This window comes from Equus przewalskii, chromosome 15 (assembly GCF_037783145.1).
Source record: "Equus przewalskii isolate Varuska chromosome 15, EquPr2, whole genome shotgun sequence".
Taxonomy (NCBI): domain Eukaryota; kingdom Metazoa; phylum Chordata; class Mammalia; order Perissodactyla; family Equidae; genus Equus; species Equus przewalskii.
The window spans coordinates 32,729,486-32,748,830 of NC_091845.1; the positions used below are offsets into that span (position 1 = coordinate 32,729,486).

Sequence of the window (19,345 nt, forward strand, 5' to 3'; positions counted from 1 at the left end):
CATTTTCTTAGCACCATCCGCTCCCCCCACCCCAACCTCCCCCCACCCCAACCTCCCCCAGCTAGCTACTGTTTTAGTTTTGGTGGTTTATGGTTTTTTGCAAAGTTTTAGTTTGCATTGTTGTAATCATAGTAGTTTTATTATACTTCTTCTCACTCATGTCAATCATTTTTTGTTACATTATCTTCATATGCTTCCTTTTTGAAGGGCTGTGTAATATCTCATTCATTGAACAAACGTTTATTGGGTGGCTACTGTGTGCCTGGTCCTGCTCTAAGAAGGAGTGAGCAGGAGCTTGACGCTGCCCCTGCTGCCCGGAGGTTCTCATGAGTGGGAAAGTCAGCTGTTACCCTCGTAATCGCATGGACAGACATTCCATTAGGTTACAGTGACAGAGTTATGGGTGGGTTTTAATAACCTGTTGTCTACTTCCCAAAGCAGATAAAGGGGGTTTCTTCTCTCCAGTGAAATCTGGGAACGCTTCTCTGGGGGAGGGATGAGTGTTCCAGGCAGAGGGCACACTTTCCCTGTTGTAGAAAGTGAGCAAAAGTATCATGAAACTACTAGTATTGTAAGAAGAATATTGTGCTTGTGGATAGGAGATATGTTTTAGATTCTGAAATGACCTGAATTCTAATCACTGTTAAAAGACCTACAGCCCCTTTCTTTGTGTTCTTTACCTTCTTATTAGAATGTTTTATCAAAGGAACTAGATTTTACCTTGTATTTTTCTACCCAACTGTATAGTTGGAAAACTTGCAAACCTACAAAAAAGTTAGCAAAATAATATTTCATTCACCTGGATTTTATTTCAAGATTTTGCCTCAATCGTTCTGTGTGTGTGTGTATATATACACATACACTTTTTTCCCCTGAACCATTTGGAAACATGTTGCAGACATCCTGACACTTTACCCCTAAATACTTCGGCCTGTAACTCCTAAAAATAGGGACATCCTCCTATATATTCATCTATTGTTATCCACCTCTGCAAATTAGCAATAATTTTATAGTATCTTTTAATATCTAGTCCATATTCAAATTTCCTTAGTTGTTCCAAAACACTTTTTACAGCTCGTTCCATTTCTCCATGCCCCACCCCCACCCCCACCTGGGGCAATTCCTGGCTAAAGCATTGCATTTGGTTGTTATGTCTCTTTAGTCTCCTTCAATCCAGCACAGGCCCTTCTCTTGTATTTGTCATCCATGACACCAGTGTTTCAAAGAGTCAGATCCACGTTCTGGATTTGTCTGAGTGCGTCCTCATGGTGCCATTTGCTGTGTTCCTCCATCCTTTCCCCTTCCATGAAAGTAAAGCCCAGAGGCTGGAGTAGGTCCAGGACAAGGTCTCCTTGGTGGCATTGTCAGTCTCCCAAGGTGAGGATGACCTGTGGCTGGTGATGCTGAACTAACATCTGGTTAAGACCACAGCCTGCATTGTGTTTTGGTTTAGATCTGATAGAGATGTTATGTTGACCATAATTCTGACAATTATTGGGAAAGAAAAAGGTTTGTAATAAAACATGCTCTCTCATCCTAAACACGGGGCAAGTTGTTTTTTTTTTAATTACAGAAACAAGTCATATTCAAGGACACAGATCTGACTTTTGTTTGCTTTTTTGTTTAAGACTTTCAAATAAGATTGAGTCTGTTTGATACAGACTTTACAGGTGTGGTGACTAAGGGAGACATTTCAGAGAAAGCCTTTGCACTTTTTTCTTGACACATCTCCCTCTTTTTTATTAGACCCAGTCAAATTTGACTAGAGTGTGCTTGACATAGCAGGCTCCAATACTCTATGACACTCAGGCAGAAAACAAGATTGCCTCAAAGTTAGAATGTCATGGTGGAAGGGGAGTTTTGGGGAGTGACAGATACTCCAAGTATGTTATGTGTGTGTGCAAGTGTGAGCATGTCCATATGTGTTGTTTGTGTCTCAAGGGAGTATGAATGGTGAGTCAGGATGCCAAAAGTAGTGTCAGATGTGATACAAAGAAATGAACCCTGTGCCAGTTTGGAGAAGGCATGATGGCAAAGAAGGCATGATTTAAATTAAAATCAAGGAAATCTATCTTAAGTGCTTGCTTGGTGCCAGGTACTGTGAATGGCACAAGCTGGCTCTTGTGAACCTTACAGACCAGAGGGAGCAGGCCTAAACATGCCATGGTGAGTGTATGACAGAGAAGTGTGAGGAGCTGTGGGGACTTTGGGATGGACCTAGCATTTGCCAGGGGAGGTAACAGTCAGAAAATGGAAGCATATATGAGGGGTAGTCAGGTAAAGAGTGAGCCATGTGATAGGGATGGCATGTGCAAAGGCCCTGAGGCCAGAGAGAATGTGGCATGCTGGAAGAACAGACAGTCACTCAATGTGGCTGGATCATGGATTATGACAGGAGACTGGGAGGCATTTGGGCTGGAATGACTGGCCCCTGTGAGCCTTGGTAGTAAAGAGCTTAGACTGTCATAAGGGTCCCCAGAGGCCACTGAAACATTTTAAGTAGAGGAGTGACATGATCACATTTGCATTTTGAGAAAAGACCTGGGGCTAGAGTGGAAAAAAGATTTGGAAGGAGGCCAAACTTGGGGGTAAGAGACCAGCTAGGGGTATTGTAGCCATCCAGGAGAGAGGTGATGAAGCAGTATAGACCTGTTGAGAATGAGTGGGTAGATGGTTTGGATATCAATGGAAAAAGTAGAAATAAATGAAAAATATTCAGGCAATAGGGTGGAGATTGGATCTGGGGACTGAAAGAGTCCATCCATCCATCTATAAAATCAATATATATATCTTTTCTGCTGAGGAAAATTGTCCCTGAGCTAACATCTGTGCCCATCTTCCTCTATTTTGTATATGGGACGCTGCCACAACATGGCTTGATGAGCAGTGTGTAGGTCCACACCTGGGGTCTGAACCCATGAACCCTCGGCCACCAAAGCAGAGTGTGTGAACTTAAGCACTATGCCACTGGGCTGGCCCTAAAACCAACATTTTCTATTGAACCCTTCTGTGTGTCAGGAATGGGGATGTTAGGGGTGTAGGATCCATCAGTGATTGAAACAGACATAGTGGTCCCTGCCCTGATGGAATTTACCTTCTGGTGAGAGAAAGACTGTAAACAGACAAATACCTGAAGCAACATTATCTGGTGATATGTGCTGTGAAGAAAAATAAACTAGAATAAAGGGATGGAGAGTAAGGTGTGAAATTTTAGATAGGGAGACTGGGAGGGATTTTTTGAGAGAATAACATTTTAGCACAGACCTGCATGCTGAGAGAACAAGCCCTGCACCCTTCTCAGAGAAACTCATGGCAGGCAGAGGAGACAGCACATGCAAAGGCCCAGGGACGGGGAAGGGACTTAGCCTGTGTGAGGAGCAGTATGCAGGTCAGTTCAGATACAAGACGATGAGACCATGTGTGTATATTAGTCTGGTCAGCTCTGTTCCTAAGGGGTCACATCTTGAAGAATGAGTTTTAGAATTATCATTTATGTTGGCCGGATCACCATCATATTTTCATGTTTTCTTTTTTTTATATGTAGGAAAGCTATTGATTAATATCTTCTTTTATTTAAGTTGATTAATATTATGAAATTGTCCTACTGGTTCTAATAGTTTTTTGGATCTTATTTTTTGTTGTTGTTGTTGGGAGGAATTTTTCCAGACATGTAATCACATCATCTGCAAGTTAATAAAATTTTGCTTCCTCTTCCTTTCTAATTGGTAAAAACTTTTTTTTTGTTTGTCTAATTAGATTGGCAAATGTTTCCTGAATAATATTAAACGATGGCGATGTCTCAGGTCATCCTTCCCTTAAAGCGACTTCAATGGGAGTGTTCTAATGTTTCCCCCGAAATGTGATGCTGGCTTTCGGTTTGAGCATATATCTCTTAAGGAAGTTCCCCTCTATTCCCATTTTGTTAAGAGGCTTTTTAAAAGTCAGGAATAAATGTTGAAATTTAACAAGATTGACATCTAAAAAGACATTTTTTTTTTCTTTTGACTCTATTAATGAGATGAATTATATTGATAGATATTCTAATATTGACCCATCCTTGCATTCCTGGAGTGGACCACATTTGGTTGTGATCTGTATTTCTTTTAATAAAAAACTATTTTAAGCTACTTGCCATCATTTGAATTAATGCTCCATGAAGATGCAGTTGGTTCATCTTGTGGCTTAGAGTAATGCTGACGGGATACCTTTACTTCAGTTTGAGAAGTTGGAGCTAGAATGATGAACAATCATTCATTCATTAGGCCAACATACCACTATTTAATGCTTGATATGTGCAAAACACTGCTGGGTGGAAGGCCTCTACCGAGGCCCTTGTACCTCGGAGGTCTTGTGATTCTATGCAATGGTCCCATTAGTTAGGATTTGTTGTTGTTATTCTTACAAGTGACAGAAAGATTGTTCAGTCTGGATTAAGCAGCATAGGGGATGTAATGGCTCATGTAAATGGAAAGCCCAAGAGTAGATAGTTTCAGGCATGGCTGGACCCAGGGATCAGTGTTATTAGGCCTTAGTCTCACGCTTTCTTCCTCTTGGCTCTTCTTTCTTCCATATCAGCTTCATTCCCAGGAAGGCTTCCTCCATGCAGTACCTCCCAGAAGCTCCAGGCTGTGACATTCTTCCACAGCCGTGGAGCAAGAGTTTATCATTGCCACTTGTTCCAATAGGACTTCCCAAGCCGACTCATATTTGTTCAGCTTGGGCCACATGCTCTCTCCTGGAACTCGAAGGGGGATGGATAGAGTCAGCCTCACCTGGACCCATGGACTGAGAGTTGGGGAGGGGTGGTCCCCCCATGGGAAGACCAAGTGCAGTTACCCATGGACAGGGAATCAAATGCTGGGTGGGCAGAAACATCCAATGTTCACAACATCTCGGCCAGCCATGCCCTTTCTTCTGTGGTCTTCACTGTTTTCCACAGGTGGGAGGGGAGGCTGCCAGGGGCCAAGATTCCTGACCCAACCTGAGGGCCCAGCAAGTCAGTGACAGAGTCAGGATTCTAAGTCACTACCTGAAGTTCTAGGCCTCCCTTGCTCTGCAGAATGAGAGTGGCACTCCTCACGCACTAAGTAAAGGGTTTCCCTGGCCTTATGCTCACTCCTGACCCCCTCACCCAACCTCAGAATTCATCTTGGTGATTCTGTATTGTCCCCTTTTCATGATGAACTTAGAAGGCAGACACTTAAAAAACGGTGTCTTTGATGGGATGTTAAATATTTTATATGGAGCATTTATAGTAGCAAAGTTTAATTGGGCAAAATCTTGCCTGGTCTGATTTGTCATCTCTTCAAATACTTTTTTCCCTTTTAACTTTTTTTGTGTTGTAAATGTATTTGGCCTGTGTGCCAACTTAAGGGCACAGCTCAAGTTTCTACATATGTTTATACCCCTCAGATCAAAGTACAGCACTTGTTCAAATGCTTTTTACTGTCCCCACTCTAGCTTACTTTCTAGCCCCTCGTTCTTTCTCTCTACTTTCCACCTCCTGCCCAGAATAACTGTGACTTCCTTTCTGCCGCCAGCCTCAGGCTGCACCTAACAACTCTCTGTTGGGTGCACAGACCTCAGTCCAGGGACGGAGTCAGAAACCTGCTCCTGAAGTCTTGTGTCTGGAAAGGAGGAGGGAAGTTACCATCCACTGAGGTCCAGAGCCTTCCTTGCTCCATGTGGCCACGAGTGCCCATTATCTAATCACGATGCTGGAAGGCTCGCTTACCCTCTTGCTCCTCCTTTACGAACAGGAAATTGAGGCCCTGAGAGAGAAAGGATTTGCCGAAGTTCATGGAGGCTCGAGACCAGGCAGATGGTCCGTGGCTCTAGGCCGGCCGCCCACTGCAGCACCTCCCGTTCAGTGAATCTAGGTGGCTTAATTGTTGCACTTGGCCTTTCTCACCCCTCATTTCATGATACTCTTGATTTTTTTTTTTTCTGGAAAATCTTGAAATTCTGTGACAGATGGTATATAGAGAGAAATAATGTAGGCTCTGGAATCTGACATTCTTGGGTTCAGATTCCTGCTCTGTGTTATGCCCTTGGGCAAGGATGCTAACCTGCCTGAATCTCAGTGTCTGTCAGTAAATGGGATAATAAGAATACTGACCTTGTAGGGTGGATGTGAGGATTAAATGAGATGATATGTGTCACACGCCGAGCACACTGTCTGGCGCATGCTGTTTTTATATGTGAAAAGCCAGGTTATAGCATTTCTTGAAAAGAGGGTAAGAGGTGACATAAAAGTAAGCTGGCAAAATCACAACCTCTCTCAAATATGAGCTCTTTAGCATAACTTTAATTTTACAGTTCTAACTTAAGATTGCTTGGTGTTTAAGAACACAGGCTCTGGAGATGGGCAGCCTTGGTTCAAATCCTGACTGTACTGCTATGCAACCTTGGGTAAATCGTTTAAACTCTCTGTGCTGTGGTTTCTTTGCATGTAAAATGAGGTTAAAATAGGACCTACTTTCTAGGGTAGTTCTGAGGATTAAATGAAATGATGCACATAACACCTCATCCCAAAGCCTTAGTCAATATGTAAAAATGTGACTTATTATTATTACCAACGAATTGACCTGTATTTCTCTTTGGACTGTCAGCATCCTGATGGAAGTTTGCCTTGGTTTTCGCAGTTTGTACTCCCTTTGCGCTGGCGAGTCACGAGAGTTATCTTCCTTGCCCATTATCTCCTCTCTTGTGTTAGTGATGGAATTCGGAAAGAGAAGACTGACGGCTGAGGCAGCAGCATCCTCTAGAAGCTGCAGAAAGAGCTCTGCTCTCGGAGGAGCAAGAATGGGCCACTCTCTTGGGTCAAGCGTTTTATCTGTTGGGGGCAATGTGTGGCTTTCATGGGTGACTCATCCTTGGGCAGCAGTGAGCACACCGTGGGAAAAGCAGAATGGAGCTCACTCTCTCATGTGCCAAGAAGGTGTCTTGGTCCTTGCACCACTGGAGGTGGTAGGGACAGGGAGGGTCTATTTCTCTAAGGACCAAGGAGTCAACTCAACTAGCAGTGGGTCAAGTTGGGCAACGGAAAGGATGTGAGAAAATAAAAGGTGCTAGCTTGACGGGCTCAGCCTTTTTATTTGGAAAAACGCTCCTTTCAGCTCTGAATTGGCCCCTTGAGCTGCAAGGAGCAGTGCCAGTTAACCCACATTTAATTAGAAACTGGGTTAGTGGACATTCTCTTTCTCCCCAGAGCATGTCCTGCATTTTGGACTCCTTCCAGTCGCTGGTACAGTAACCGCCATTTATACAGTCCTGGCTGTCTGGATGCTGGAATCAGCTGGGTGAATATACGTCCCTCTCTCCCATCTCCGCCAACTCTCTCCTAATTGAACATGCCAGCTCTGCCCAGAATGCGGACTCTTCCCTGATTTTCCTAAGGATCAGTCTCCTCTGTTTATTTTGTCTACCTCTGCTGTCTGGGAAACACCTCAACACATCCTCACTGTTAGATTTTTGTTTTCCTCTTCAGTGAAAGTTTTGCCCCTCCTGGGGACTTACCCCTGGTGTGTGTGTGTGTGTGTGTGTGTGTGTGTGTGTGTGCACGCATGCAAAAGCTTCCCTCTTTCCTTCCCCCAGGCCTCACTGTGCCTTGTTTTAGAGGCTGGGACCCGGCAGACAGTGACTTCCTTGTCCGCTGGGTTCCCACCAGCTGATGAGCAAGGTCATTTTCAAACTCCTGACACCTGCTTATCAAAACCGCCAGCTGCACTCCACAAAGATGCCCCCGCCCCCACACTTGGGGGAGGGGAGATAAGAATAGACCAGGGAGGGATCAAGAGCCAGAGAGTGAAGGACATTATCTGCCAATGTTTGAGGCGTGGGTGGGTGTTTAGTTGGACAACTGGGCTCTGTAGGCTCTCGATTGATGTAAATGCCCCACCATAAGGGTTGTGCTATGCATTAGAGAGTCTTTTAAATAGACAATGAAACATTTGCATGTATATGTGATTTGATCCCCATTTTTGTTATTCTCGCAAGCACCTTAGTTTTAGAAAGCAGTTTTAGGTCATCCGCCTGCCTCTTACCATTTGAAAGTGCTGCGATTACAGAGGTTCTGAATCATGAAATGCATAAATTAGATTTGCGTGGTGGGATTTCAGTGGAGGTGATGAATGGCTGAAGGACAGCGTGTGTGAGTGGGAGTGCTCCTCTTTCCCTTTCGTGGCTGTGGGGACCCTCAGGGGTCCTCCCCTGGGATGATCTGCTCTGTGAACTTCCTGGTAGATCCTGAGGGCTGACCTGGCCGGTCCCCTACTTGGTGGTCTCCGGAGGTGTATCTTGAAGGGCAGCTGCCTCTGTCTGTGAGAGTTGGCCATGTGGGGGTTGGAAATCAAAGAGCTCATCATGCCTAGAGCTGCCTGGGGGTTGGTGGGACAAGACCTTTCTTGCCACTGAATATGTTATAGTCTTGAAAACGGAATAAGGTTGGTGAAATGTCCCGGGCTTTTGGTAGGGGCAGATCCAGTTTTGAGGAGTCTGAAACATATAATTTGGGGAGGCTTTTTCAAGAAAAAGAATTTTAAAATATCCTTTTCCAAATTTTATGAAAACACAAGACCATATGGACACCTTTCTAAGGAGGGATTTCAGCTTCGTTAGCTTCTTGGCATATCCATTTTGGGCTGTAGCAAAAGAAGCAGAGAGACATTGTGAACAGAAGTTTAGAGGTGGGAAAGTAAGAGATCCATCTCTAGGCCAGATTACAAAGGGCATGTAGTGTTCCTAAGCGTCTACATTCCAATAAAGTTCCAATAAAACTTTATTTACATAAACAGGCAGATGTCTGGGTTTGGCCCTCGGGCCATAGTTTACCAATCCCTGGTTTAAACAATTAACAATTTCAGGTTACTTGGTAGATTTTTGCTAAAAAGTAGTAAGTTTAAAAAATTAAAAACAAATTTTATAAATTTTTACTTTTATAAGTTTAATTTTTATTATATTATTAACTATTAATTTGTGTTTATTGTAAAAGACTTTGAGAAGTTTAGAAAAATATAAAGAGAAATTTTAAAATCACTTGTAATTCTACCACTCATCAGTAAACACTGTCAATCAGTAAATATTGTAGGAAATTTCCTTCTTGCATTGGTTTGCATATGCACACACATTGATTATTTTAATTGAAATGATAATATCAATCAGCTTGGTTGCCAGCTTTCTTCTAGAATATGGGAGTCCAAGTGGTGATGGAAGTAGGGTAGGGAGGAGGCTGCCATCATGGTTAAGGCTATGGACTGTGGCATCAGAGTCCTGTGTCTGAAGGCCAGTTCTGTCTGAGCTGTGAGGACTTGGGCAAGTCAGTATAGTTCACCTGTAAAATGGAGATAATTGTCCTATCCACCTTCCACAGAGATTGTAAGGATTAAATGAGATAACCTACCAAGAGGGCTTAGTTCTTAGCCAGGCACAGATTAAGAGCTCAGTAGATGTCAGACGTTATTATTGTGATTGTGCTGTTGTAGGAATGGTAGTGGTTCCTGGGCTTTGAGGCAGGTCATAGAGCTGATGCCCTGCCCTGCAGACCTCTGCCCGTAATTGACCCCACCCGTTTTGGCACAGCTTGATGGAGACCAGCAAAGTCCCAGGCCCATCAAGTTCCCGCAGGATGCCTTGTCCCTCATGGGCACTCCGTCTTGAGCGGGTGCCATGCAGGATGCAGGATCAGTCTGTGCTGCATTGCCCTTCCCACCTAACCAGACCCCGATGCTTCTCTTTACCACCACCTTCAGAGCAAGTCAGAGGCTCTGCAAGCATTGGGGGAGATGATGATAGAGCAAGACCTTCAATTAACAGAGCACCTTTTAAAAACCAGGTCTCAATAGCCCCCAGCACAGCCCAGCAGAGAACTGGAGTGATTGTCTCCTTGTACAGGTGAGGAGGCCAAAGCCTAGGGTCATACGGCAGGTAAATAAATGACAGTGTTGGGACACCTGTCTTTCTGATGTCAAATCCTCACCTTCCCATCTTTGCCTTGGTTTAGATCTGAGTTTCCCAACTTCAGCACTCCTGACGTTTTGGGCAGGTTAATTCTTTGTTGTGGGGGCTGCATTGTAGGATGGTTAGCAACATCCCTGGCCTCTACCCACTGGATGTCAGTAGCACTCCCTCTTCCAAGTTATGACAACCAAAAATGTCTGCACACATTGTCAAATGTACCCTGGGGGACAAAAGAGGAGGCATATATTTGCCTGTGGGCAGGTAGGGTTGAGAGTGACTCAGGATCAAATTTGAATTGCTGTCCTCAGTGTGTCCTAATGGGAAATCTTCAGGGAGTTCCCCTCCTGGCAGAAAAACGTGAGATTCTTGTTTGAGAGCATGTGCTCAGAACCAGCACGTTCACATAAGTTCCAGGTGATTTAACTTCACCTCCTTATGCCTGAAACGTTTCTGTTTTCATCCCCTGTGCTTGTAAGCATGTCCTCATTAGGCGGCAGGCCTCCTGCTTTATTAAATACAGCGCGTGAGCCCAGCTTCCCCTTTCCTCCTCAGCCTCCCACCTTGCCAGCTTGCGGGTTTGTCATAGCCCCTGCATGCAGCGATGTACCTCATAACCAGGGAGCGGGAAGGAAACCTTTTGCCTGGTGGTAAGTCCTGCTTTGAAATTTCCTTTTGGTCTTCTTTCTGGAGATCTGTCACCTCTTAGTACCCTCTTCTTTTGCTCATTTCCTTCTTCAAATTTGGCTGCTTCTCCTCTGCTCTTCCTAAGTTTAGGGCACTGTGTATAAATTAGGAGTGAGAGAGAGTGAGTGAGGGCCCAAACGTCTCTTCTTTGGAGTAAAGTATATTTTGTAAAACAGACCATATCAGTCCCTCAGGGGAACCCGCCCCATTATTCAGGCCTTTTCGTAAACACTGGAGGCCTTTGTTCTCGGTGGTTGGGGCTCTTGGGAGTTAGGGCTCCGAGGAGACAGACACTGTACTGTGAATGGGGCCAAAGACAAGGAGGGCAACTCAAACACCTAAAGCTGACGAGTAAGGTACAGACTGCAAAAGGCCAAAATTCATCTTAAAAGTCCTCCAAACCGTGCATAAGGAATAGTGGGCATGGTTTTTTGTGTACAACCCTGTACAATGACCTGTGCATTTAGATGTCAATGTGCGTAGTTATTACACATGCAAATAAATTCCAGCGTGACTTTTAATAATGTAAGAGAGTATGGAGGGGAGTGTGTGTCACTGAATCCTGAGCACAAAAGGCCCCGTGCTGTGGTGCCCATATATTTGACGAGGCAATAGAGCCCTGTGGTCAGAAGCCTGGGCTCAGGAGTCAGCTGGGGTCTGGTTCCTGCTCCACCGTTTGATGCTGCGTGATCAAGTTTGTGGTTTTGCTGGGCCTCAGTTTCATCATCTCTAAAATGGGGATGATGATGATAAGACCAGCGCCTGGCACAGAGTAAGAGCGCATAGGTGATAGCCATCATGCTGCTGCTGCTGCTGCTGCTATGGTCACTGTCATTCTGATTATCAGTATTATTATTACCAATGAGATGTGACTGGTTTGAGAACTTAGCCTGGGTGTTTCCTTTAAAGCGATGTGGAACAAAGGCCTGCCTTCCCTTGCCCAGCGTTCCGTCACACTGACGCACCTGAGTTCACCTGAGTACGTTAAGCCTGTTCTCTGTGCGCTCTATTTGCTTCTCTCTGTGATGTGACTCGCTTGTTGTTTCATCTCCTCCAGAGACTTGGCAGGCCCACAGGCAGCCCAGCACACCCTGACCTGTCCAGAAGGATGACAGAATGCAGATGTGGTTCCAGCCTCCTAAGAAACCCGCCCGCCTCTGACCTCACTCTTCCAGCTCCCAAACATGTGTCCCTGGCTGAGGGACTGAGGGGCTGAGGGACCGGGATGAGGGGTTGGGGGTTGTGTGGAACAGCCCCATTGGTCAGAGTGGGTCCCTGCATGGTCAGTGTTAGAATTGCTGGCAGGCAGGGGCACAGGCCCACAGCTTTATGGATCCCCACTTAACGGATCATTTGTACTGTTTTTTGTGAAATATTTTGACTTCAAAGTTTATTCACGAGTGTTCCAGCTGAAGTGAAAAGTGAATAAGTTAAGCAATATGTTAAAGGGGCAAAAGTAAGCCAAACTTACGAACAAGAGTCCCTCATGTAAATGTTCACAGGGCCAGCCCATGGGAATGCGGGCCCACTGTGGCCAGATCTGCCAGTTTCTCAAGGGAATACAGAAATCAGGAGTTTAACATAAAATCTCTAAATTCTCATGAGAGCACTCTAGATTTTGAAATGTTTGCAACTCATTGGAAAAAAGTTTTTTAGGCACGTCACTGGGCTGGAGTTGAAAAGCCACCAGCTTGCGAGGGACTTGTGAGATGCTGTGCTTGTGCCTTTGGGGTTTAGAGATGAGGAAACCGAGGTCCAGAGAGAAGTGGCTTGTCCCTGATCCCAGAGCTGGATTTGAACCTAGATCCCCATGCCTCCCATCGCAGTCTCTTTTTTCCAGTTCCATCTGGACAGTGTGTTTCTGTTTGGCTTCCAAGAGGGCTGATGAGTGGAGTTTTATTGCAGATGTCAGGGTCATCCAAACTCTGCTGTGGAACTAGCAGAGTGACAGCAGGAGGAAGGAGCCCCAGGAAGCGTGAGCGTGGCCTCCATTCCCTGTTGACTCGGGGATGCTCACACGTTCCCAGAAGAGGCTGTTCTTGGCACAGCCACCTCGTCGGATTCATTATACTGACAAGTGCACGGATTCAATTTTGCTGAAGTTTGATCTGTTCTAGGAAAGTAAATCCGTTGGGGCTCAACAGAGAATTTTCTGCCCAAGAATCTATGTAGTTTAAAATATTTTGGAGATCTTAGCCTGCACAAAGTAGGCTGGGATAATTCCCGTGGTGTCAGGCCAGTTCTGCCTTGTCCTTTGGCCATAAAAGACCAGGTTACTTCTGGACCATGGCATCAAACCCCAGCTGCCCAGCAGAGCAACCTACTGGGATAAGGTGATGAGAAATTCACCTTTGTGAAACGGCTGGTGTGGCCAGATGACTCTCTGACCAAGGGGCTCAGAAATGAATGTTTGCTGCCATGCAGGAGGGGAGGGGAGGGCCTCGAGCCTTGTGTACTCATGTGCTGCTCAGTCTGCTTGTAAAAAGGAGGGAAGTTTTACTTTTGCAAGTTATTACAGTGTGAATCCCAAACACCAAAGCCAGTCTCTTGCAGGAAATTGACCAGGATCCAGGAGCAGCCATCAGGCCCCAGGAGGGTGACTCATGAGCAGCAAAGTTCTGGGAACACACCCGACCCTGGCCAGCTAGGAGGAGGCTAAGTGAGGAGGTGAAAGTGGAGGGTGGGGCAGGCGCTGCAGGCATGGCCTCTGTTTTCAAGAAACAATGTGTGTTACAGTCAAAGCATCCATCCCCTGCGGGCAGCCAGGCAATTTTTAAAAATAGGAGGCTCTGCAGAAAACTGTGCTGGCTGCCTGTTTTCATCTGGAAGGCCAAGTGAGCACTTTCCAAGCCCAGTCTTGGAACAAACAAAATTGGTTCTAGCTCAGCTTCAGCAGGAGGCATATGGCAGTGGCAGCTCTTTTGTGGCTGCCTTTTCTTCAGGGCTGTTGGACGTGTTTCTGAAACCAGTGCGATCTATGGCTCTCAACAGCAGGAATGACTGGTTTTTCAGGCTGTTGAGAAAGAAAGTCTGTGATTTATGTGGCTGAAATATGGCGTAATTGACCCCCACCTCCAACCCCTAAAGTTCCAGAACAAACTGAGAATTCATATGAATCAGCAGTTTATTTATTAACTCCTCATAGATGAATAACATACACGCAGAAAAGTCTGCAAATAACCATACAGCTCTCTGGGTTTTCACACACTGAACACACCTTGGCAGTCAGCCCCCAGATCAAGAAACACAGCCTGACAGATGCCCCAGAAGCCTTCCCCATGGCCCCTCCATTGGGGGGGACCACTCTCCTGACTTCTAACTTTGTATAAACAGAATCATCGGCACATTGGGTCAGTGGTTTCGAACTTAGAGTCCTAACCAGGGTGGTGCCATAAAGCTGAGGGAAGACAGCCAGGGAGGGTTGTCCTCTGAGTTTCAGGAGGTTCTTGTGGTACTGAGGGTCTGAGGACAATGTCGCTTCTTTGGCTGGGGCAGAGAGGAGTTTTGGGCTCCTCCTCGAGAGCAGGTAGGTATGAGAAAGCACACCATGTTTAGGGGGCTGCCAAGGACAGGCAGTACCCTGAACTTGCAATTGTGTTGTGATGCTGTGGGTGCCACTGATCCACGACTATTTTCTTAAAAGCCTGATTGTTCAGGAAGGATTAAAAACTGAGAGCTGCCGGTTGGTGGGTGGAGTGGGATCCTGAATTGGAGCCAGAGAGAAATGCCATGTGTCATTACTGATAGAAATCTGATCATCCCCGGATGCCGCCTGTCAGCATGTGAGCTCCTGGGAGCTGTTTTCTGATGGCCTGGATGATGTCTGTTGACAGTGGAGACGGGAGGATGCAGTTCCGCCTAATGAGTTCCTTGTCTCCTGGCCGAAGGTGTGGGGTTTCTTTGGGGGAGCCATTAGCCGCTTTGATGGTTTGTTTAAAAACAACTGAAATCTGTCTTGTTGGTGTGGAGGTTCCACGTCCGTACTTCACTCTGGCCCTTGACACCAACAGCTGGGAGCTCCCCCGGCAGGTGTGGACATAGCTGGGCCTCTCAATGATTCGCTCTCACGTTACTTGAATTTGTGGCTGGGCTGGTTTCTATATATATACATTTGCTTTGTGTAGCTCAAGGGAGCAAGGAAAGTGGCAGATCCTGTTAAAAGTGGTTCCTGTTTATTCAGTATTCATTCAACATTTATTAAGCACCAACTGTGTGCCAGGTGCTAGGGATGACTTGACAGTTATGGGGTAATCGGTCTTCATGTGTGCACAGTGTTACAGGTAAGTTAATTATTGGGGTGAAGCCTATCTGTTGTGCATTTGTCTCTCTTGATGTGTGCTTACCATATCCTAACAAGAAGTTTCTCTAAAACAAGATGATATATGTAAAAAACTCTGTACACTAGAGAGTGTTCAGCAAGTAAGTCTGAGGGGTTATTTTTATTCCAGGCCCTGAAGCCCGTTTATGTGCCAAGTTATGGTAGAATGAGCAGGCCCCGTGCTGGGCCCATGACAAACATTATTCTTTGCCTTTTCCATATTAGGGAACGGAGCCTCATGAAGGTGAGGCTCTCATTCCTTCAAGGGACGGTTTACAGCTCCAGATCTTTAGCCTCTGCTGCCAGACGTGGATGAGTAAGGGCTGTGGACACAGCTGAAGGGACAAGAGGGATAGTCAGAGGAGCAGTTGGAATGCTGGACTTGATTTGATGGTGTCCCTGTGCCTCTTGATTCATGTCGAGGTCTCCCTCTTGTGCAGTAAATATAGTTCTCATTGGTAGCACTCCTTTCACCCTTGTTGTCCCATTTGACTGTGTGAGGGTGGGGACAGGTGGTACTTAGGTGGCAGGTGGGTTACAGCAGACACTTTAACTGTTGAAGTCATCATTTGCCTCCCTGAGCCCTCCTTCTGCTGTGCTGCTTACTGACCGCAGTTGTGAGCAAGTTACTTAACACTCTGTGCCTCGGTTTCCTCATCTGTCAAATGGGGTTGATGTTAGTACCTATGATGTAGGATTGTTATGATAATCAAGATTAAATACCCAGTAAATACTGATTGTCACTTCTCTTTAGTTAATCCTGCACGTTCCCATCTCCCACGTTCTGAAGCTGTGTGTGTTTCACATATGAGGCGCTCAGCCGGAGCACCATCTCTTTTACCTAATGGTATAGCTTACAATTTGGCCTTATGCAGTCTACATTTTAGGAAGGGCTGGGCTCCTTTGTGAATTTTAAGAAAACATCTTATAAAGAGGGGATCCATTCCTTTTTTGCATCCTCACTTCTTTCAGATTGCAGGGACTGTGCCGTTCCCCAGCTTGTGATGAAATCTCAGTTTGCTTGGACTGGGTGAGGTAAGATGTCATGGGGGATTGGTGCCTGTGAGAGGCAGTTACTTGAAAGGGGATCTGTAGGTTGGAGATAATGCTGCCTCTCTTACATTAGAATAATCTGTTCACGTGCCTGATTTTGGCCAGAGAAAAAGGAAATGTCAGGCATCAGCTGTCTGAGGCGCAGGGGCCCAGTTGAAGGGAACGGGAAGAAGACCTGGCTGGTAAATCCAGACCAGCTACTGAAGGGTTCCAGGAAGGAAGCTCCGAGGGCGTTGCCTTTTCCCTTGCCAAGGGTTTGTTTCTTACAAATTGGAAACATTATCAGGGTGGATCCATTGGAAAAAGAATCCACTGAGAAGTCCATTAGTAAGTGGCTCCAGACCATCATTATCTCCCTGGGTTTTGTAACCAGTTGTAGGTGACAATGAAATTTTGCTGGGATGGTCAGGGGCCCACATGTTTGGACCAAACACTTTTTTCCAGGAGTCCACAGCACTTAGTTGTGGGGCTTTTGTGGCCCTTATTCCATCCAGCTTTAGGAACAGGTGGTGGCGTGTGTGTCTTGCTCTCTGGGTGAATGAGCTTCTTAAGGGCAAGGAGTACAGGCGCAGTGGGTCAGAGCTATCGACTATGTTGGTTTCCTATGGCTGCTCTAACGCCTTACCACAAACTTAGTGGTTTCAAACAGCACACGTTATTTTATAATTACAGAAGTCTAAATCAGTCTCACCGGGTTAAAGTCAAGTCTTGGCCCCTTCTGGAGGCTCTAGGGGAGAATCCATTTCTTTGCCTTTTCCAGCTTCTAGAGGCCACCTGTATTCCTTGGTGCGTAGTCTCCGTCCTTGTATCGTTCCAACCTCTGCTTCCATCATCACATCTACTGCCATGACCCTCCAGTCTCCCTCTTATAGGGGCCTTTTGATCACATTGGGTCCACCCAGCTAGTCCCGGATAATCTCCCCATCTCAAGAGCCTTAACTTAATCACAGCAGCAAGGTTCCTTTTGCCACAGAAGGTAAGATATTCACAGGTTCTGAAAAATTAGGACGTGGACCTCTTTAGGGGGCCATTCTTCACCCTGCCGCACTGACACCTTCCCTGTAGTTCTAAGGTCACAGATCCTGGCTCTGCCCCTCCCCAGCTTTGTCATGTTGGCGTTACTTAACATCACTTTAAGGAGCCTCCTCATCTAATGTGGGGATAGTAATACTGCTTCCCCTTCTTCTGAGACTTCATTGAAGGAATGTATGTGAAGTGCTCAGAACAGGGCCTGGCACATAGTAAGTGCATTTCGAGTATCATCTATTGGCATTATCACTATCTTATTCTTAATAAGCACTCTGAAAGTGTTTGGATATATGTTCCATTTTCCAGTTTTGTTGTTCTGACTATTGATGCTTAAGAACGAAAAGTCTTGTTGTTATAGTAAATATATATATATATATATATATGTATTTCTAATTTAAGAATCTCACTTTGGGTTTTAGGATATAAGATTACAAGACTAGCTCATCTTTTGTGGGGGAAATACATTCTATTCCTTTGTAGAATGATAATAAATAGTGCTGAAGTGTAGGAAAAGGTTCATTTAGCACCTAAATAATCCAATTGGCTACAATTGAAGTTTTTTTTCACTTCATCCTCCCCTTGGTGAAGCTTTGTCCTTATGTTCACATCATGGCTGCTCATCTCCTGCCCTCAGGTCCATGTTCCAGCAGAGGAGGAAGGAGAAGGGAAGGCTAGCACTATATCAGGGAAGCCAAGGCCTTCAGGAATCCTCAGCAGGTTTCTGTCTACGTCTTTGGTCAGAACCGAAGTCTGTGTCCTCCTGTAGCTGCAGGGAGGTCTGGGAAGGTGAGAATGTGGAATCGTAACCTAGGAACGTGTTGGGTTCTGTTGGTGAGGACAAAGGGATGCATCTAACCATGATTCCCTAGAGAAATGGGCTGGCGCAGGTCCCCATGGAGGTCTGAACAAGGATGACTGTGTGTTTATCACAGCATTGTTTGTAATGGTGAAAAACTGTAAATGCCCTAAATATCCATCAGCGGGAGAATGCACAAGTAAATTGCTATCTGTCCATATGATCAAGGACAGTAGAGCACTTATGACCTGCATGTATCAATGTGGATAAATCTCCAAAATATCAAACATAAAATTGCAGAAGGTTAAGTATAACATAGTATAATCCCATTTATATAAAGTTTACATGCAGAAACACTATTGCTCGTAGTTTCAAAGAAAGGTACAAATACAAATGGGAGGGATCAACCTCACATTCAGAGGGGAGATGGGGGGAGGCATGTAATCATGGAGGGATGTAACAGAGTGAGCATCAGTTGTCACCTGTAATCAGGGAAGGATCCCAGGTTTTGTGGGGCCTGCAGCACCCCATAAGTTGGGGGAGGTCCTTTTTAAGAAAAAGATGGCCCCACCCTGGGCTTTACTACAAATCTGCCACTAACTGGCCATTGCAAGAGTGTATGCAATACACCAAGAAGTTGTTTCTGAAGATATGCAGGATGCTTTTTGTGGGGAAATAATAATAATGTTCACAATCACAACAGCTAACATTTATTGAAATGTTACCATAGGCCAGGCACTGGGCTAAGCATTTGGCAGGATTTTCTCATTGACTTCTCACTACCAGCTTATGACACAAATGCTGCTTATTAGCCACCTTTGATGGCCAAGGAAGCAGAGGCTTAGAGGGGTTAAGTCATTTGCCCAAGGCCACACAGCTAGTGCATGGCAGAGTTGGGGTTCAAACTCATGGAGCAGAGCAGGACTTGTGTACTAAGGATTAAGCATACCACACCTAGTGATCTCTTCGTTGTTGTTTACATGCATGTTATGTTCTCTTCAATAAAGACTCGTTTTTGGTGTTTTGTTTCGTTTTGTTTTGGTAAGGAAGATTGGCGCTGAGCTAACATCTGTGCCAGTCTTCCTCTATTTTGTATGTGGGACACCGCCACAGCATGGCTTGATGAGCGGTGTGTAAGTCCATGCCTGGGAGCTGAAATCACAAACCCCAGGCCACCAAAGCAGAGTGCACAAACTTAACCACTGTGCCACCAGGCCGGCCCTAAGACATGTTATTTTTAATTAACTTGAGAAGGGGCAATACAACCTGAAAATACTTCTTCCCATCAGATGGAGATTATTTTTGGAATTAATGGTATTTTTCAAAGTAATTTATTTGATGAGTGGGCAGGAATGATTTGTGATAAGTTAAATGTCTTTGATTAAGAATTTTTATTAAAAAGAACTCTTTAAAATTCTTGTACTTAATCTGTTGGCTGAGCTATGCAAAGCTCCAGTCCAGCTGTAAATAATCAAGAAGTCAGTTCTGACGACTTCTGAATAATAAAG

At 45.2% G+C, this 19,345-nt stretch overlaps 1 protein-coding gene across 6 annotated transcripts in view; it reads left to right on the plus strand.

The window, feature by feature from the left end:
- The window catches only part of ARHGEF3 (Rho guanine nucleotide exchange factor 3), a 285,003-nt gene that overhangs the window by 44,851 nt on the left and 220,807 nt on the right, over positions 1 to 19,345 (plus strand). The window contains exon 3 of one of the 6 annotated variants that reach the window (XM_070574880.1): positions 10,510 to 10,604. The exons of 4 other annotated variants lie outside the window; for them this stretch is intronic. In XM_070574880.1, the coding sequence (XP_070430981.1) occupies positions 10,510 to 10,604 (95 nt within the window). Of the gene's footprint in view, positions 1 to 10,509; positions 10,605 to 15,912; positions 15,995 to 19,345 lie in introns of those variants that run through there. One more of the 6 variants, XM_070574886.1, reaches the window with a different exon arrangement.